The following is an 18708-nucleotide window of genomic DNA, read 5'->3' as shown; positions in this document are numbered from 1 at the left end:
TCACTCTCCCACCCAGTTTTCTTTTATGGTCATGGCACTGCAGTCGAATTGTGCACAGGCTGTACAAAATTAAATTTTCAATTCAAGCCTGGAAACTTTCGTACGTGGTTTGGGAGATCTGATAGGAGCGCAAATTAATTTCTATACATCCAGATATAATTTATTGGATCTTATAGCATAACTGAGTCATAAAAATGCTATTGCCAAACTACTGCCACTAATTTATGATTAAAAAGTAACTTTAACATATTTATGGTTAATAAATAAATTCAGAGGAGGCGTTCTTAGGTAGCTCCTCTGTTTGCTGCTTGTTGTTGGTTTGGCTTCAGCCTCTACTACTAACACTGCATAACATAATCACTGGTGTTGGCTCACCACAAAACTGTCATGAGACTTAGTCAGATGTATGTGTGTTCCAGACTGATAATATTTGCTTAAAGCAGCTAGAACATGCAGATGCAGAGCACTACATCAGAAACAATCAGCACTTTTATGTGAGACCTTTCCTAAGAGCAAAACACAAATAGAACAGAAATAGATGAGCACTAAGTATTCCTCATCACAAGTGGCCTGCATAACTCTCCCTCTGTATTTATCTCCCTTTTTCACTCACATGCACTTACACATGCATATGGAAGTATAGCTGATTATATTTCACCTTATATAATTAGAAAGAAAATGCTGAAAATATCAGTAATGACAGTGCAACCAACAAACTTGCAGACCCCTAAATGTATCGAACATGAATGCCAAGAATTTTTGAGCAAAACACTTGCTGAGATGTTTTACTCCATAGCGATCTCTGAATCAGTTTCCTGTGGCAGTCACAATTAAGTTAGGGGTTAATGCAAGTGTTCCAGTTTCATCAAAAATTGCTTAAATCTTTGAAAAAAACAAGCAAAAAAACAGCCATTGTCAACAGCTATATAATCCAAATCAAATAATCTGGGCAGCATAATAACACAGTTGTCTTTAAGTGATTCACAGCGTTTGTGTGTGTTGTTGAGTAAGAGCTGATGGGACAAAAACACAGAGAGTACTAATATGATTTAGGAGGAAGCTGGCAGGAAGCAGACAGCACTAATGCAATGGCTCCTGCATTAAGTCCTTAGAGACTGACCACAACGCATTGTAAACAAACACGCACGCACAAACACGCAGACACACAACAAGGGAGAAACAAAATGCATGATCATGCATGCATGTGCTATGTGTGCTCCTTTTATCTATGAATATTCCTGGTGACAAAATCCCTGTCACACTAAAAAGATGTCCTCTGTCTTCCTCCTGAAACACTTGTACCAGAAATATCCTCTCTGCTGTCTGACTGGTGACAGAACACTGCTACCCGTCAGCTCGCATCAGAGTTGAAAAAGAGGAAGAGGAAGAGAGTGAGAGAGGAGAGATTCAGAGGGATGCTTTATTCCTCACTTTCTTTGGGCGTCTGTGTTTGTTTGGCTTGTCACCACCTCCTCGATGGGAGCACGGCTGCCCTGAATCCTTCAGTCAGCAAAGCCCGGGGTGGAACCGGTTGCTCCGACCGCACCCGCATCCCATTAGAGACTCAGCACCGCCATCACAATGGAAGAACCGAGTATGAAAAATAACCTTTCACGGCCAAAAAGGATGAACACAGCGGCGTACAGACAGGAGATTGTATCGGTGTCTGAATGTGCCATGTATTGAATGTGCATGTGTGAGCATGTGTGAGCTTTGGACTTAGCGAGCTGCAGTGCTTTGACGTTATTTCCTGCAGCGCTGTCAAGTTCCCTTGAACAGGCTTGTGTGTGGATCTGTGTTTGCCAGTGTGTGTGTTTGTGTGTGTGTGTCTTCTTTTTCAGGCTTTGTCGATTCCTCTCCGGGGTTTATTGTTCCGCAGACAGCTGATGAGCATACAAGAGAGACCATCAGCCACACAAGCATGCCCACACACATGCAAAACAATGGCAAACTAAAATAACAAGCACACTGGTAGTCGAGGCTGAATTAATGAGCATCCCATGTGTCACTGAGTCACATTTGGCTCTTTTCTGTCTGCTGAGACTTTACGGCCACTTACATGTGACCATCAGCTCAGCCTAAAACCAAGATCAACAACATCTCCAATCTCCTAATCTAAATCTATATTCTCTATCTGATCCTTCATACAGTAAAATTCCCCCAAACCCCCAAATCTCCAACCAAACAGATGTCCTGTGGGCCTTTAATCTTTAATTCAGTTTAGTCTGTATGGCTGGCCTTTTCCAGGGTGATAGATCAGTGATTAGTGGAATGGGGGTTTGAATCTTCTCATTATGTTTATGCAGGGCCTAATCCGGATGCTTGTTTGGTGTCTTAGACTGGATTCTCTCTAAACTGTCCCTGCCCCATGCTGGGAAAGACCACTGCTTTAGGGAGCTTACCCTCTCACACACACCTCATTATGGGTGCTGGATGGAACAGGGATGTGTCATTAGTGGCAGACATCTGAGGTTCCAGTGCTTTGGATTACTCTGGCAACCTATGCCGCATATGCTTTACAAGGTGCCATTCAGGTCAGCTCACTTTATTAGCAGAATTTATACAAAACAGAGTTCTTTATTGTCCACCTCTGTGTCTAATCTTGATTCTAATGCCGCTAACAAGATATAATGTAATACAGCTGCTGTCCATGGCCACACAAGTCAAGTAATTTTCTAAATCCAATTAACAAAAACCTTTTCATCACTCACATGTATGTGCGATTACGGAAAAAAACAGATAATACTCACGCAAATCCTAAGTCACCTCACAAATAAACATATAGGTCTATGCTTGAAATATGCAGGATTGTTTTTCCCTTTATCTTGATCATTGTGTGTGTGTGTGGGAGGGGGATTATCCCTTTAAGTGCACTGCTGATTGTCTTGGGTTACTCTTCCCTCAGTGGCATTCTTCATTATCTTTGCCTGTTGGCTAATCTCAAAAGGACAGTGTCATAATGCATGCAGCTAGATGTCACGCAACATGACATATACAAGGCACAGGCATGTATTTAACTCCCTGTAGCTAACAACTGACATGTAGCTTCCATAACAATGGCCAAATTTTGGCTGATTTATCCTAGTGTAATACTGTATTGTGATATAATATGTTGCTTGCACATCTCTAAGAAGCTGAAAAGGAGACGGTAGGACTGAATCTGGGAAGAGGAGAAGTGGATCACTGGGAATGATCCAGTGAACGTCCATAATCTATCTTCCTATGACAGAGCACACAGAGCAGAAACCAATTAGCTGAGCATCCCATCGGAAATGGAGAAGTAGATACGATAAAGGATGAGCCCACGGCTGCAAGCTACAGGGCAAGTTACAATTAACCTCTCCCCAGCACACGCGTATACAAATTCATGTGAGTATATGCACTAAACTACCCTACACACCTGCTGTGGTTTCTGGGATAAACCTCTGGCAGGTTGTGGTTAACTGAAATCGCCCAAAGCCACATTTGGTCACTTGGGATGCAAGAAAGAAATTTAGGTCAACAACTGTCACCATTATATTACTCCAGTGCCTCACTTTTTCTTTGTCTCACTCATTCATCTTGAAGTCCTGCCTTTTCTCTTTTCTCCCAGCAAGAATTAGTGCCAGGTTCCTCCCTCTACTTCCTTTTCTCTGTTTTCCTCCCTCCTCCCTACCTGGCTGCCAGGCGTAGGTGTGGCCAGCAACACCACAACAAGGAACAAGGTCAAACACAGACACACACATACCACGTACAGCACATTCACACACACAGAGAGGGCTGCGGGGACAAGGTCATGCATGCTATGATTTGGGGCTGTGCTGCAGGATGCAGGCCGGTGAGGAGAGACAGAGGAAACGCAGGGGATGGAGGAAGATATGGGTTTGATGATGAACAGAAAATGACTTCCTTGCATCAAGCCAGATATAACGACCTGCTGCACTCTTCTCTCCCCATCCCACTGACTCTCTGATGCTATCTGCTTTTACCGAGAGGGACGGAAAGAAAGAGCATGAGCAAATGAGAAACACAGCCTCTCAGAGAGCGTGCGTGCATGAATGAATAATGGATGATAGGTGCGTATTCAAACCCCACTTTGACCTGTTAGTCACCAACTACAGTCATCATTCTCACAATACACCCCCCCCAGCAGCTAAAACTTTGAACGCACAACATGTCCCGCTACATTTGTACGACACTACCTGCCCATGCCACCACCCACTCAGATCTCCCCCCCATCTCGCATCCCACACGTTGCCCCCGGTAACAGGGGGGGTGGATAGTGACCATCTGTCAGTGGCCTGGAGATCAATGGAACTGGAGGGGAGGAGGGAAGGGGAAGGGGTGGGGGGGGGTGTGAGGGAGTGGTGCGAGGCTAAATATGTGGCCCACTGTGACCAGAGCCAGGCTCAATATGCAGCCGTTTTATTTACCGACCAAAAACACACTCCCCACGAGTCCCACTCACACGGCCTTTATTAACGAATGGCTGATTTTGGTGTGGGCTAGCAGACAGGCACAAACATGCGGTTAGACTCCCAACTGCTGCGTACGGTGATGCAGTAGCAGATATTTGCCTTTTGATATCGATAAATCCTTTTAATTCTAGAATATTCTCTAATGCCGACAGAGCTGTTGATGTAGAGACAGAAAAAGGGAGATATAATGACAGAAGAAGAGGGGCCCTAGTTAATAGGTTAATATAAATCTAGCTCACTGTGGCAGTGGGTCAGATGAGACTAGGACAAAACACTCCAACGCTGGCTAATGAATCAACAACAAAACAATGTCAGCTCCTGGAAATGCTTACTTCAGCTGTTTTATAGGAGCACACGCTGCTTGCACATGTATCCGAGCAAATACACACAGTGAAAATTAATTTCACGCATTTAGACAAAGCATGTGTGACCGTAACAGTGTGGTAAACAGGAAGACTTTCACCACCTCCAACGAAGGCTTGTCAGCATTTTATAGAGGAAAGCACTTAGAAACACACAGTTATTGTGGTCTGCTGCAATGGAGACTGGACTCATTTAAAATTCAGTGTTGATGCTGCTGGTAGAGTCAGAGCTGGTGGGGAAGGTTTGGGTGTGGAGAGGAGAGGTGAGGTATTCAGGTGGTTCGGCTCGGTCAAGCTCGACTGTTTGTTTTTGTTATTTCATGCCCACTGAACCGATGCGTAAGTGAACACAGCCATTCCCGAGTGAGTACAAATAATGTCAATAATAGTGACAATAAAATAGCAGAATCAGATCAGAAACAGCAGACTCACCCAGCATTTGGCTGAAGAGCAGCTGTTCCAGGTCTCCCAGAACCGTCACCACTAACTCTGGGTCCACCTTTAGGAAGCTCTTATCATCTTCTCCTTCTATCCCCTTCTTGTCTTTCTTTTCCTCTGTTGACAGAGAACCAGATCTCACTTTCTCCCCTGGTTTCTTGCCATTAGTTCCAGTACTCCCAGCTCCATTGGAGTTAGCTTTAGTTGGGTGGTCAGCATGGTCTGAATCTGCACTCTGGCCTGCCTCAGAGGCCTTGCTGATGGGCTTGACCTCAGCATAAGGTCCCCGTGGTTTACCAGGTGCAGGGATTCTACTCGGCTTGCCCGCATTAGAAGTTACAGGCGGGGAGCAGAAGGATTTGGGCTTCCCCTGGAACAGAGACTGTTCTGACTTTGAAAGTGTCCGGGAGAGTGGCGGTCTCCCACCCCCGGCTTGACCTGTCTTACCCTGGCCCACTTTGCTGGTCCCAGTGCCAGGTCGACTTGTATCATCATTCCACCGGGGAGACTGATACAGGTGCAGCTTCTTCTCAGCATCAGTGAGCACAGACAGGTTGTTGAGTGACCGCTGCTTCCGGAGCCTGGATGGATTGGGGATTGGAATGGGGATAGATCCAGAGGTGGGCCGGTAGACCTTGAGCTCCGACCCAGAGGGACGCGAAGGCCCCTGAGGCAGAGCAGAGGGCTTGGCCAGTGGCTTCCTAGAGGCCATGGCCTGGGCTGGAGGATCCTGGCAGGAGACAGCCGCAGACCTGAGGTCCAGCTCTCTGGGCTTAGCCGTCATGCTAATGTTAGCCACATTAGCCTCCAGCATCCCTCCTGCAGAGAGCCAAGCAACAGCATCAGTGACACACTCTGAAATACACACAGGCGGAATGAAAGAAATGGAAGGAGAAAGGGTTGAAATAGAGGGGAAAAAAAACACACAAAGACTGTCTGGTTTGTTCTCCCTCTCTACCCCTGGTTCAAGACAGAGGCAGACTCCCCGCAGTGAGAGACTGTGGGTTCATCCCTGTGTTGAAAATGATGAGTGGGTTAGTAGAGTGACAGCCTTACTCACTGCTGATAATCCATGGATCTGCAGATCTGTGTCCAGAGCCTAAATCCACTCCCTCACAGCGAGTCTGCAGCTCCCCGAGCCACGCAGATGACAATAGAGCTGCCAGAATAAACCACAGCACTGACCAGCCTCTCTCTCCGTGTCCCCCACTGCCTCTCTCCTGCTCTGTACTCCCTCCTGTTCACCAGGCAAGCAGCAGCCGACTGACAGCAGAAACAGTCGCAGCAGCAACAGCAACACCCCCCCCCTCCTTCTCTCTCCTCCCTCTCCTCCTCCCTCACTCTCCGGTTTGCTCTCTCTACCCCCACCGGCTCATTCACCCTCCCCGTCCTTCTTCCTCCTTTTTCCTTCCCTCCTTCCTTCTTGTTGTCTCTCTCTCTCTCTCTCCTCCCACTGACTGATTCACTGCTCGATCCTCCCTCTCTCTCCTTCCCTCCAACACACACTCCGCAGATGCTGTGTTATGCTGCACACCAGTGAGTGCGAACATAAGGGCTTGACGATAAATTACCAGCATCTTGTTCAAACCCAGCTCTTCCCTGTTCCAGTGTTGCAATACCAGTTGTCTTCTGTTTTTTTAGCACATCCATTTCAATAGGGCTTTCCCTCTAAATCGTTCTTCCCTTTTACTCTCCCCATCCTTTTTCTGTCAGTTAATCCCTTTGTTCATATTCCTTTCTCTCTTTTTTCGAAAAGAAAGTACTACAAAGAAGGGAATAAAAGCAGGAAAAGAAAGTACAATTATAATGAGCTCATCTGCTCAATTTATCTTAGTTACCAAATCATGCAGCCAAAATATAGACGCCCCCTCTCCACCCCATCCCACTTCTACCCCGCCATCACTCATAATCACATTAGCTGTTCTATTCACCCATTCACATTCAGATTTTCTCATGTGTCCTAATCACCAGAGGCCCACCCATGATTAAGCTGATTCAAATTATCTGAAAAACAGCCGTGACTGTAGGATCAGCTTAGCAGAGGAGAATCCACATTTACCAGGCCCTCATACACAACGAGACTAAATGTGCTTCAATTAGTAGCCAACAGACCTCAGATGAACGTCACGTAACCCCCACCTGCCACCTATTGCCTTTCCGCTCATTTCCATCCCTCTTTTCTCATTTCCTCCCTTCCTTTCCTTCCAGTAGATCGCCCTCCCCCTCTCATCTATTTAATACAGACGTACAGGCCATGCAGGGTATAGATTCATCACAATCTCAGTCAGTCTATCTGTCAGCAGGACAATTACGATACCCCAGTGATTTAAAACAAGCACACGTGCGCATGTGTGTGGGTGTGTGTGAATGAGCGTTGCTGTCGATATTTTTGTCTCTGTGTACGAGTGTGTGCGCGGGTCCGTCTCTGTGAGCGTGTCACATTGATGAGACAGGCCGAGAGAAGCCAAAGCTCCAGTCCAGGGACTCGGTTAGGCTCTGGCACATTCAGCGACGTCATTTCATCACTGCAAAGACATCCCATCTCAATCAAGAAACAGGAATATCCTCCTCATCCTCCCTATTATTTCCTTTATTCACTGTCTGACTGATAGAAATTCCAACAGAATCTACCCCTGTAATTCCTCCTTACACACAGACCCGGGTGGAGATCGGATAGCCAAGACAAAGAAATAGCATGATGTCATAATTTCTCATCTCTTTTAATTTCTGTTGCAGGTAACCATGATGACGGGGGATAAAATGAGCCATCATCAAGTCCATCATGACCCATTAACAATCAATACAAACTGTTAGCATTAAAATTGTTTTTGTGTATTAATGCATCCTGTCTGCAGACTGGTTTTGTAGCTGGTGGAGTGTTTTCGGACTGGGTGTATTACCGTAACCGTACTTCACTTTCCTCTGGTTTGCAAGCGGCAGTGCCTGCAGCTATGATGTTATCAGGCGATAAAGTAGTATTAAAACAAGCAGGCTGTTTTCTGTTACATTTGCATAAATCAGTTGACGCTAAGAGAGAGTGAAAACAAGCAATGTCCTTTTGGCTCACATTCAGCACTTAATATTAGAGAGGTACTTTAAAAACTGCTCATTTTTCAACAGTATCCAAACCGGCGCCGACCGAACCTAAAAAATGACAACGACACGCATTAAGGTGCATGCACAGCACGCTTGCCCCCAATCTAACATCAGTTTGGGGTTGAATGAGTGTGTGTAATACAGAAGCTGAGTACAGACAGAAACACAGACATGCATTGGCTGTTTTATTGTTTAAAGGCCAAAGCCATTAATTAGAAGCAGCTACCTTTAATAAAGAGCCAATGTTAAGGTGGTTATGCCACACTGAAGCCAGAGCTGTGTGGTGACAGTTATGGGGGCTCTGGGGGCCGGTAGCAGACCAGTAGTTGGGGTGAGGGATGTAATTTAAGGCTAATAGGTGCTATACGTCAGCTCTTATACCTCCCTGATGAGGGATTAAGGTTAGTCAAAAGTGAGTGACCACATACAAGGCAGGTCTGTGTGGTGCATAGATGCGCATGGGGCAAAGACAGGCGTCAGTGCTCTTGAAAGCACGTATACACACACAGGTAAAGTGTTGGCAACACACAGCTACTTGTTTGTTCCAGCACTCGTCTCTCTGGCTCCACAGTCCACTCACTTTAATATATGGCTGGTGTAAACACACTGTATATTCTCTCCTTCTATTTCCACTTAGTTTCTCTCTAACTCTATACACGCACACACACACACACACACACACATACACACACACAGCATGCAGTCTGTGCAGGGTGTCTGACTGACCTGAGCAATCTGGCCAGACATCAAAGATGCTGGCAGTTTCAGAGTGCGATGAGTGCCAGTGCTTGGTATTAGCCCACACATTCAGCACATAGCAGCCTCATACATTTAGTATGCTATAGAAGTAAGGGTGTGGGTGTGTGTGTGTGTGTGTGTGTGTGTGTGTGTGTGTGTGTGTGTGTGTGTGTGTGTGTGTGTGTGTGTGTGTGTGTGTGTGTGTGTGTGTGTGTGTGTGATACTGTGTTTGTGGGCTGACCACTGAAATCTTGGGAAATTTGCTTCGATGACAAGAAAACAGCTCCATTCACATATAAAGGCACTTCTAAGCAAAGTTAAGGAGACAGGTAAAAAGAGATACAGGGATGAATGGGTAGATTGAAAGCACAGAGTCAAATAGCGGCTGAGAGAAACAGACCAGACAGGCAGGAAGGGACAGAGTGTCTCACTACTTTGCATGAGTATATTTGCCCTAGCATCTCTAAACAGTTTGGAACAACTTCACCACTATATTTCGACGGAGCAGTCATGTGAAGCAGCCAGCGGGACACACACTTGGACACACTGTGCGGTGCATTATATGCATGTTAACAAGGTTACACAAGGTCTCCAGCTTTGAAAGGAAAAGTACTGTGAGAGAGGAGGAAAGCGCTGCAGCTTTGGATGCAACTAATTGTATCACATCGCCTTAAACTTGAAGAGACGCGGTTCCCATTCGACTAAGCAGATGGCATGCGTTCTCACTTTCACCTACTCCCTCTTGGTTCCTCTTTTTCCACGCAAGAACACGGGCAAAAAAAGTTCTTCTAAAGATGAGACAAGTGCGAAAGAAAATGACAAGAGTGAGTGCAACTGAGAATAGAAGATGAAGAAAAACAGAGCAAATCAGGACAAGTTAGGGCCACCGCCATGAGCGATAGATGCTACTGGTGAGGAAAAAGTAAGAAAGAACGTAAGAACGTGAAAAGTAAGAACGTGAAATTGCAACTCAGAAAACAGTGCAATGAGGAAAGTGAGAGGAGGAGGAAGAGGATGGGTGAGGAAGGATCTCTGCATGTGTGCCAGAGGAGCAAAGGAAGCCTGCAAGACAGAGGGGGGATATCCTGCCTCACTGCCTCGACACTCCTGCTAAGTTTCCTTACGTCCGCTAACACACTAAGGCATGGGGTCTACAGGACACAATGAAGAATACCAGACTATGACACACTTATACACAAGGGAAGGCTCACAGTCACAGTCAGTTGGTGCTGTACGAACACAATGACATTGCTATTAATGTCCTGTTTACACACAAAACACTGAGGCGGCAATCTGATGAGTACATACAGTACATGGCTTTCTGGTGTGAGTTAAGACTGGATGTGTGAGTAAGAGCGGCAGTTTTTCCACAGTGACACTTCTGTGGTGGTCCTCACCAAGTACTGATGATGCATAGCATGAGTCAGTGGCTTAAGCATTTGGGCAATTCAGCTATCAGTGACAATAGTGTGAGTGCATCAGTCCTGCTAACTCCTGATTCCGGAGGCGCAAATGTTAATCCAACAAAAACACCATTCTCTCCCAGGCTGAACGTCACCCACTCATCATGAATCACACACCAGCTGAGAGCTCAAAAACATCCACTGCCATCCTGAGAGTCTTAAAATATGTAGAAAGAATGAATCTCTTGTGTGTGTGTGTGTGTGTGTGTGTGTGTGTGTGTGTGTGTGTGTGTGTGTGTGTGTGTGTGTGTGTGTGTGTGTGTGTGTTTTTATAAGGTATCGCTCTTTGTAGACGCACCCTCACAGGTACCTCAGTGTTGACATTCTCAGCACACTTCCCAGGGGTATCCCACAATGCTCTGCTGCAGAGAGTGGTTGCCTGGTTACAGCGTGGTGTGCATACGGCAGCGATGGATCATCAGCATGTGTAAGTGTGTGTTCACTTGTGCTTCTGCTGCTGAAAAAACTGTTGTTGTAGGAAAATGTGCAGTAGTGTTTGAGTCCAAAAATACAAACGTGAATGACGTGCATCCTAATTGCGCAGTATGTGTGTATCTTCTGGTACGCAAGTGTGTGCTTGATTCTCAATGGGTTATTAATTTTGACAGATAGATGTCTGTGTGACTCCATTCCTGTGTGTGTGGTCCCATGAGTGACTTAACTCGACTCCCTGGTTGGGAGTCACCCCATAGGTCAAGAAGGATCTTGAGTGTGCATTCATTGAGCCATTCCTCAATTCACCTCCTCCCTCCATTCTCTCCTCCTTTATCTGCTGCACTGTAATGCAGCTTTGCATTACTGTGTGCCCTACTACATTGTAAGAAAATGCCCCTGGGGGAGTGAGAGGTTGAGAAAGAAGAAGAGGAGGCAGGAGGAGATGGCAACAACTGTCTTGGTGCATTGTCATACCAGGCTGGTGGTATGTATGGTAGAAGGAGAAGCTTCGCTGTGTGTCTGAGTGAATTTTTGCATGTTTATTCATGTGTGTAAATTACATGAGCCTTTTTTGGCTCAAGTATGGATCAGACAAATATTTAAAATAGGCATTCTCCACCAAACCCCAACATAAATAACTGGGCCACCGCACCAGCCGACACGATACTAGAGCACAGAAGAGGTCAAAGGTAAGGTCAAATATAGAGCAGAGCATGACATTAAACCATAAATAGTGATTACTGCGGCACTCCTGGTGATAAGAGTGGGCATTAATCTAGTCCATTCTTATATCTGATCATCTTCCTAAAGCTACTAAACCACTCATCACTGTCCAATGCCAACTCAGCATATGCCTCCCTGATTAGATTGGCCAAAGAGGATTACACACTGTCTAAGAGTGGATGCGCTCGGGGTTATCAAAGTGGTATTCACCAGACTATCCCAGGGCATTAAGGGGATGGCAAGCGTGGCATTTACAAACGGCAAGCTGATTTCATACCTTCATTACTAAAGATTTGCCTGCCTTTTGCTAGTCTAAAAGTAAAAACCACCAAGGGTTTTCAGAACTAATTTCTCCAAAAGAAGGCTTCAGATAGTGTGGTATGCAGGACACCACTGGTCTGCATGAGAATAAAAATAAAAATAAAAGCCATATACAGTATTTCTGGTTTACTGATAGTTTTAAAATGTGAAACGACTGACACAAAATTAAATATATAATGAAATTACTTATTTGATCAGATTATTGCATGACTCTGGAATAACAACATGACAAGAATTTAAGTAAAATAAATGTTGCACTGCCTCAGTGCAATTGAATTCAGTTTCAGTAAACATTTAATCTTTCTAAATAACAGAAACATTTTCCTGTGTAATGAATATTATACCGTTTGCTAAACTGAGTTAGTGCCTAACTACTGAATTCAATTACTGGGTTGCCCTAAGAAACACATTATGAAAACAGACAATGTGGGAGTTTCAAAGGAACAGACGTCCATTTGTTTTAAAATAATGAATTAATCCAAACCTGGATTATCCTTCTTTTTAATTTTTGTGGTTTATTGTATGGTATTTCATATCCTTATTAACGGAATATTTCCATCAAATGTAAATTATGACCTTTGCCATGTGTGTGTGTGTGTGTGTGTGTGTGTGTGTGTGTGTGTGTGTGTGTGTGTGTGTGTGTGTGTGTGTGTGTGTGTGTGTGTGTGTGTGTGTGTGTGTGTGTGTGTGTGTGTGTGTGTGTGTACTGACAGACTTTTAGAGTGTCCGTGGGGAGTTGAAGGGCCGTATCCTTGCTGGGAGATGAAAAATGATACTCAGTCCACATTACATTTATCTTTCAAACACCATCTGTGTACTGTCACACATACATACGTCAGCGCGCACACACACACACACACACACACACACACGCACACACACACACACACACACACACACACACACACACATTCACACACACACTCAGATTCGAATGTGTGCTCAAATACACCTCTCTGGAGAGCAATAAGGTCAGGAGGTCTGTGGTCTAATTGAAAGACCACATGGTCCTTCAGTCACATTAAATGTTCAGGTCTTCATTAGGGTCTCAGATAGTAGATGGAAGAGCTGATTATGTTACCCCTGATTTAATCTATGTGAGTGCAAGCATATGGAAAATGTTACATTTAAGGAAAATGACTCCTACGATAGTCACAAATCAGATCAGAATTTAGCCTTGTTGTGTGTTCGTGAGGGCCAACTGATTTTAAATATTTAACCGACGTTCAATCTGTCTTTTCATCTCCAGGCACACATTTGATGTTTGTTCTCTGTCCTCCTTTGCATAAAACAAAACCCATCAGCCCACTGACCCCGTTGGCCTTCTCTTCTCTACTCTCACCATTCTCACTCTTTCTCACTTCCGCCGCTTCAAACTTTGCCTTCCACCCCATTTCCCTCCCTTCCTCAGCTCCCTAAATTACAGTTATTACGGTGTCAGCCCACCCTCCATGTAAATGCAGCTTCAGAGGAGTCTAAGACACTTTAGTTCTGTTCCTAACGCCTGCTAGGGACCAATTACAAGGCCACAACCATAGGCCCAAGACAGCCAGAGTGCTTTAAAGACTGGGGCAGGTCCACCACCACTTCCCATCCCCCCCTTTCCACAGCCAGCTGGCCGAAACCTCCAGAAAAGGTTTTAAAAGGTTTTATTTGCAAGGAACTCTATTCTGGTAGCCAGACGGGCCAGATGAGCAAAAAAAGGGAACTATAATGTTAAGGCTTCTGTTCTATGTTCAAACAATTATAATAACAATAATAAATAACAATAATTAGATGTCCTAAGATGATATATTTTCTACGTGCAGTGAAGTTACTAAGTAGACAACAGCAACTGTGGAGCTTCTGGAGAGAATTTATTACAGATTTCTACAGTGGAGAGCAGCAGCTTTCACCACTTCTTAAGAGCACATTACATTTTTATGATTCTTTGTTTTCTGTATTGTCTCTCTCTCTCTCTCTCTCTGTGCATTGCTTCCTTTTTCTTTCCAAGCTGTGTCTGAACAGAAAAGCTGCTTCAATGAAACAAATAAGTATACCAAGATGAACATCTGCTGAATGTAATTTGAATTTTGTACAAGCAGGATGGCAGAATTATTTGACTGAGAAGACACTAATAAGGGGGATCAATTTGTGTTTTTGGATTGATGTCTGTGGTCTTGAATATATAATTTTACTTCTTTTTTTTTAAAAGAGACTTTAGATTTGGTTTGTTTTTGTCCTCTTCATATTTACAGTCATTTGAACAACTAAAAACCAACTTAGGCATTTCTGACTGACAGTCAGAGGCAGCCTTCTGAAAACCATCTTGCTGTATTTCATTTACAAACACAACAACAACAAAAACCAAACCCCTAACAATCATTTCCACAAACCAACATGATCCGGTCTTTGCAAAATGGTAAACTGTGGCAGTTACAGCTAAATGCTTAAGCATCATCTTAGTTTAGTCTGTTCGGACAAACATAATGTGCAAATGAGCCTGACACGGATGCTATTAGTTTTGCAGGTCATACAACAAAGTATATTGACCAAACAGACTGTGCTATCAATTGCACCACTCTACTAGCTAAAATATGGATTAAAGCTACTTTAATTTGAGGATTTTCACATTCAACAGCATAGAAATTGTATCTATTTATATACATTGTGTATGCAATGTGTATTAAAAGGATTAGGATTCCCACAGTGTTTACCCAGTATGTAAGAGCAACACTAAAACTGGAAAACAGCACTGCAAACTCAGTGCCACTGCTTCATATTATAACTCAGCATGCAGGATTACGCCAAAAACATACAACTGGTGCATTTTTTCTGACTACACTGTACATATTCTACCTGTGTGTATAAGCAGGAGAGATTTTTTGCTATTCAAGCTTCACACACATTAACTCTAGTCAGCACATTTTAAAGCTTGGCAGTCAATCCCCTGCTATTCAACTGTCGCCACATCAAAAAGAATGACGCACTAAGCCACTGATAGTCATATCTCTGAAGCACGTTCACATCCTCAGACTCACAATGACCACGACAATGCATGACTGTAGCTGTGGGTACAGAGCAAGCCATTACTCAAAGCCACAGGAGTAGGACAGGGAGGGGGGTCATGCTGGGACTGGGACTTTTTAGGTCATTGAAGCTGGATAAAGAAGAAGTGCAAGAGAGAGGGAAGGAAGGGTTCAAACTCCTCGACGGCTCTTGGATGAAGCTGGAATCAATGTGTGTATAATAGTGCCTGGCAGCGAGTGGAGAAGTGCCCCATTTCATCCCATTACTGACCCACATCACCACTGTCATCGTCCTTCATCTTAACATCCTGAGCCCATCTCTCTGCTCCATCTCTTCATCAAGGAACCACTGCAGTCAGCAGAGCCCCGGGCTGAGACACACACACATAAAACTACACCACCTAACTTCAGACACGGCTCCTGAGGCCTGATAAGTTGCAGCACGACAGACACACATTTGGACAAAGAATGGTTGTCCCTTCGTCTTCGCTGACTCTATTCAGGTTCCACAATGAGACCCAAAGGTCAGCCGCTGGCATGTACTGTCTGACGCCATTTCTGAGGCTTCTGCTGTAAATACGTCTGGCTGCCAGAAAGTAGGCATCAGCCGTACCTGCCACAGGGGCTCTTCGCTTCTTGGCTAACCGGGCAGAAAAAAACTAGACGAAGTTTGGTTCAGCTGAGGAGAATGAGAGGGAGGAAACCTGATGTGAAATGTGCTCATGAGTGAGTGTGTCTAACCTGGCGTTAGGTCATCACAGCAGACTTCTATCGATCCAGAAGAGCAGTCACTGAGTTCGTCAACTGAAAAATCACTCTCCTGTGCCTGGAACCTGTCAACACATCAGAAACACAACCATCACATATCTGTCAGGGAACACGGAAATCTCTTTAATATTGTTAAAATCAAATACACCAGCTACTGTGTATGGCAGCAGAAGAAAAGGGACTATGACTATCACAGTAATTCCCATAAAAGCGATAAAATCACACATGCAGTTGTGCACAAAGCACTGTGTATAATTCCACCATTATAAAACAAATACAAATAAATGGAAACATGTTTTCTCTTAAATGCTTTTTATATCGAGCACTGTACACTACCCATTCAATGAAAATATTGTTCTAATTTTCTGTTCTTCGTGGTTTGATTTACTTCACGAAAGCACCATAAACCCCTCAACAGCACACATCAGACACTGTAATGCTGTCATTTTTTTAAACTAAAAAAACAAAACCAGATTGACTGTTTTCTTGTTTTCATCCCACATCATGAGAGACTGTGAGTGTGTGTGAGAGGGAGAACAACAGTATACCGAGTCAGCCCAGAGGCTGTCAAGAGGACTTTAACAATCAACTCTGCTCCAGAAAACTTCAAGTGTGTGTATGCGTGAGCACACAAATGCTTCACTGGAAGAGATATAAAAGACTGAAATTAGATGGAAATGGCCACGATCGGCCTCTGGGCAGGTCTTTGGTATCCCGAGTGGAAGTCAGAATGTGTAGAGAGAGTTGGATCATGAGGAGAGAAATATGATAATTACATGGGGCTTGTGAATGAGGGCTTATGTGGAGATAAATTGTCGTTTGTGTGTGAGTACGGACCACTTACCTGTAGCTGAAGGGAGCCACGGTAGCCATGTTGACTTTGGGCATGTGTGTCTCCGTAGATGCATCCTCCTTCTGTGTTTTCTGCTTATCAACAAATGTTTTGGACATTATTGGCATGGTGAAGGTGATGGGGGGCAGCAGCAGAGGATCAGGAGAGGAGGCCGGACTGCTGTCCTCAGGTGTCCCCATCTCCTCATCCGATTGGCTGATGGAGTCACTCTGACCTCTGATGGCATGTTCGTAGCTTGATTGAGCAAGAGCGGGCCGAATGTTACCGTTGTTCAGCACGCTGGGCTGGGGTCGGTGGTTTTCTGAAGGCTCCTCTGCTCTCCCCGCTATTCTATCACTAACTGCCTGGGTAACAGTGTTTGAGTCGTCGCCTCTCTTGAAATGAAGCGATGGACGCAGGTTGCTGGCCCCCCATGCTTGGTTCTTATTGGTGAACGTGCTTCTGTTGCAATTGCCATCATTTGGGAATTGCGAGGTTGTAGGTTTTCCCAGATCCAGTGTGTCTTTGGAGTGTATCGGTGGTTGTATTCTGCGCTGGTTCAGTGGGCTGCTATAGGCAGAGCGTGATAACTGGGGAGTTGGGAGAGCTCCAGCCCGCTGGAAGAGTTGACTTTTGAAGCTGGCATCTCTCAGGAGATCCCTGGAGGGAGGCCCGGAGATGCTGGAGTTTCGTGGGCAGAGTGAAGGCGAGTGCGTGGGTGTGTGAGTGGGTGTGTGTTTGGGAGTGTGCGTTGAGGGCCGGGGCAGGTCACTGGCCCGGCGGCGGGGATCTGCTTTGGGAGAGGAGGGCAGCAGGCTGCGGGGAAGAGGGATTCCTGATGAGGGAGGTCCGCGGGCGGCTGACTTCACGTTAACTCCCCCACTCATTCTGACCTAAATGAAGAGACACAGGGAGAGCAGCATCAAAAAGGTGAAGTGAGCACTCAACTATCAGAGCAAAACGACAACAGTATGAGACCATTAGCCATGAAGCCCTCCAAAAAAATATTTGGTTATCCATTAAGAGGTTAGTTACACTCCGTTAAAGTTCTATTAGAGATTAATCAGACAAACCAGAATTTTCTTTTCCTGACACAGAGCTAAGTAGTGCAGCTCGAGCCCGTATGACAAACTGAGTCATGGTAAACCACGAGCTGGATTTATTTTCAGCAAGGCAAGGAGCGCCTAAGAAATCAAATTTGCCTGCTGGGAGTTCAAAATACAAAAAACAGCTTCACGCACAAACACAGACAAATGCTCACAGGAAAATCTACCAGCTGATTTCAGACCACAGTATTCTCAAATACCTACTCTCCTCCACCCAGTGAATTCACATCCATAATCACTATTGCTTTCTTTACGTATTACAGCTTCAGATGAAGTACGTGATCATCCTCACCTCATTTGCTTTGACTCCAGATAGTCACAGTTTTAGCTTTCCGCTTCGATGTCTCAAATAAAGTCTGCTTGAGATTATTCGTTCCCTCCTATGCAACTCACAGTGAATGCTGATCAAGTGAAACTTTTCATGAACTGTCATATAACTTCACTGCCTCGCGCTGCTCTGCTGGAGGGAAAGCAGGCAGGAGGTGGTGAGGTTGGAAAAGAGGCAGGGAGGGAGGGAGAAAAAGAGGAAAATATCACAGACTGAGCTGATTTGGTCTCCCTCACAAAATGTCAGAATTGCACATGGCAGCTTTCTGTTAAACCACACCTATAATTTTGACATGTTAATGATGTGTCAATATACACTTTTAATTGTGCTTCTTTGCATTTAAGTCAAATTCTAGCATGGAAAGTTTTTAACAGGAGGAGGAGAAGTGAGGTCAAGCTGATTCACGTGTAAGTGAACATTTTCTCCCATCATTTTATTTCAGTTAGAGCTTTATTTTCATGAATTTTACCGTTAATAATTTAGTTTATATGATATGTTGCCACTGCGTCTATTATTGAGTGGTTTTGTTTAAATTCCGAGTTTAATAAGATATAAATAATTGTAAATGAAATCACAATTGCATCTGTTAAAGTTTTAAAGCACTTTTAGGGGTTCTGATCGATCCCAGAGTCA

The 18708-nt window shown here is 44.6% G+C and overlaps 1 protein-coding gene across 13 annotated transcripts in view; it reads right to left on the bottom strand.

Annotated features, from left to right (window-relative positions):
* Positions 1-18708, bottom strand: part of LOC111573845 (neuron navigator 1-like) — a 94382-nt gene that overhangs the window by 59438 nt on the left and 16236 nt on the right. For 9 of the 13 annotated variants that reach the window (XM_035951875.2, XM_035951876.2, XM_035951877.2 and 6 more), the window contains exons 3-5: positions 16654-17534; positions 15783-15874; positions 5252-6076 (exon numbers count right to left, since the gene is read on the bottom strand). In XM_035951875.2, coding sequence (XP_035807768.2) covers positions 5252-6076; positions 15783-15874; positions 16654-17528 — 1792 coding nt within the window. In that variant the 5' untranslated portion in view covers positions 17529-17534. Of the gene's footprint in view, positions 1-5251; positions 6077-6313; positions 6515-15782; positions 15875-16653; positions 17535-18039; positions 18175-18708 lie in introns of those variants that run through there. The other 4 variants (XM_055012644.1, XM_035951881.2, XM_055012645.1 and 1 more) reach the window with 4 other exon arrangements.

Source organism: Amphiprion ocellaris, chromosome 8 (genome assembly GCF_022539595.1).
Source record: "Amphiprion ocellaris isolate individual 3 ecotype Okinawa chromosome 8, ASM2253959v1, whole genome shotgun sequence".
In the NCBI taxonomy this organism is placed as follows: domain Eukaryota; kingdom Metazoa; phylum Chordata; class Actinopteri; family Pomacentridae; genus Amphiprion; species Amphiprion ocellaris.
This window is presented reverse-complemented; position numbering and strand designations above follow the sequence as displayed.